The 1,617-nt window shown below is 49.4% G+C and overlaps 1 protein-coding gene across 1 annotated transcript in view; it reads right to left on the reverse strand.

Moving 5' to 3' along the window:
• NSD1 (nuclear receptor binding SET domain protein 1) overlaps positions 1–1,617 on the reverse strand; it is a 75,415-nt gene that overhangs the window by 8,040 nt on the left and 65,758 nt on the right. Inside the window, 2 exon segments of the mRNA XM_015412539.1 lie at positions 1–5; positions 8–35. The exon segment at positions 1–5 is cut by the window's left edge and continues 78 nt beyond it. Of these exon segments, the coding sequence (XP_015268025.1) occupies positions 1–5; positions 8–35 (33 nt within the window).

Raw genomic sequence — 1,617 nt, forward strand, 5'->3', positions numbered from 1 at the left:
ATCAGTTCTCCAACATATTCATTCACAAACTCACCCTGAAAGCAGGGGAAAGGTGAAACAAAAAAAGTGCCTTAAATGTGAAGCTGAGAGCAGACAAACACGGTCTAAAAATGGTAATTGAACAATTAAAAAAATATTTGTATACTGCCCTTTCTGAAGTATACTGCATCCTGGAACAGATTCCCCAAGGCAGTTTGCACAAGATTTAAACAAATTAAAATACACAATCAATAAAATAAGAACGGTAAATTGGACCTTACCTGAAGGTTCTTTCTCTTCAGTGTGTGTGTGTGTGGGGGGGGAAGTCATCCAGGAAGTGGTTAGGTCACGCCTCTGCTCAGTCGGATAGGCTATGCAAATTTCTATTGCGTGGCTCCTATTGGAGGGACCTAAGCTGACCTCTCCAGTTATGTCCAAGCCCTGTGCATTATTCGATTTTGTTCTTGTTCTCCTTTTCTCTCTCTGTATTTATTAAGTGGAGCGTTCACTCCTTGTTCTACGTGCCACCCTTGGCTTGATTTGAGTTAGTAGTTCTCCATCCTAGGGTGGGATGTGGATTACTTCTCCCCCACTGAAGAGAAAGAACCTTCAGGTCAGGTCCAATGTACTGTTCTCCTTCAGTGGGGGGAAGTCATCCAGGAAGTGATTAGCAGTACCCAAGCTGCTCTTCTAGGGTGGGTGATTTATATTCAAAACTTGTTTTAAAACTCGTATGCTGAAGGCTACGTCAGCAGACCCCTCCTGACCCCTCCTGTAATGCCTCACAAATGTGGACAGGGAGGCCCAGGTACCTGCTCTACAGATTCCATCCGCTGTTGCTCACTTGGAGAATGCTCCTGTGGAGTGCACAATCACCTGACCTGGTGGTGCCAGTCCTTGCCCCATCGTAGGCCTTGGCTATGCACTGTCCAATCCAGTAGGCCACTATGGTCTACAGGGCCCTCTTCGCAATACACACAGTGAGTCTGGCCTTTGAAAGGGAGGTATATACAGAGAGCTTCTCCGTATGCCCCATCGTGCCAGGTTTGTACTTTTGGGGTGCTCCAGATTGGAGCAGAACGAAGGCAATATAATCAGGTCCAGGTGGATGACAGAGTTCACCTTGTGGATAAAGGATGGATCCCTCCTCAAGGTGCCCAACTCTTCCTTGAAATATGCAGAGTTCCTTCCTAGCCGACAATGCTGCTAGTTCGGAAACCCTCTTGGCCGAGGTTCCCCAAGGGGGAAGGCCACCTGCTCTGGTAGAAAGTGGGGCTCTGTCATTTTCCATGGCTCAAATGGTGGTTTAGTCAATGTGCACAGCATCTCGGAGAAGGCTCTGTGTCAGGAACCTGTGCCTCCATGTCGGGAACTTGTGTCTGACTGGAGGTGCCAAGGGTCATACTCCGTTGGCGGAGGCCCATTTGGAAATGTCTTCCATGGGTGACTGTAGGTGCACCATGTTGATGGCCCCCTTGTCTGAAACCTAATATACCCATGTTCTTGGGAAACCTAGTGCCTCTAATCGTCTGCTAGTGCCCTCTTCTTGGCACAGGGGGGGGGACAGGAGCCAAATGGCTTCGACCACTCAGGGTCCCCGGCGCCGGCCACGGCTTCCGCGCCGCCATCTTGGGCCAT

This window comes from Gekko japonicus, unplaced genomic scaffold, assembly GCF_001447785.1.
Source record: "Gekko japonicus isolate JY-2015 unplaced genomic scaffold, Gekko_japonicus_V1.1 scaffold100, whole genome shotgun sequence".
NCBI lineage: Eukaryota > Metazoa > Chordata > Lepidosauria > Squamata > Gekkonidae > Gekko > Gekko japonicus.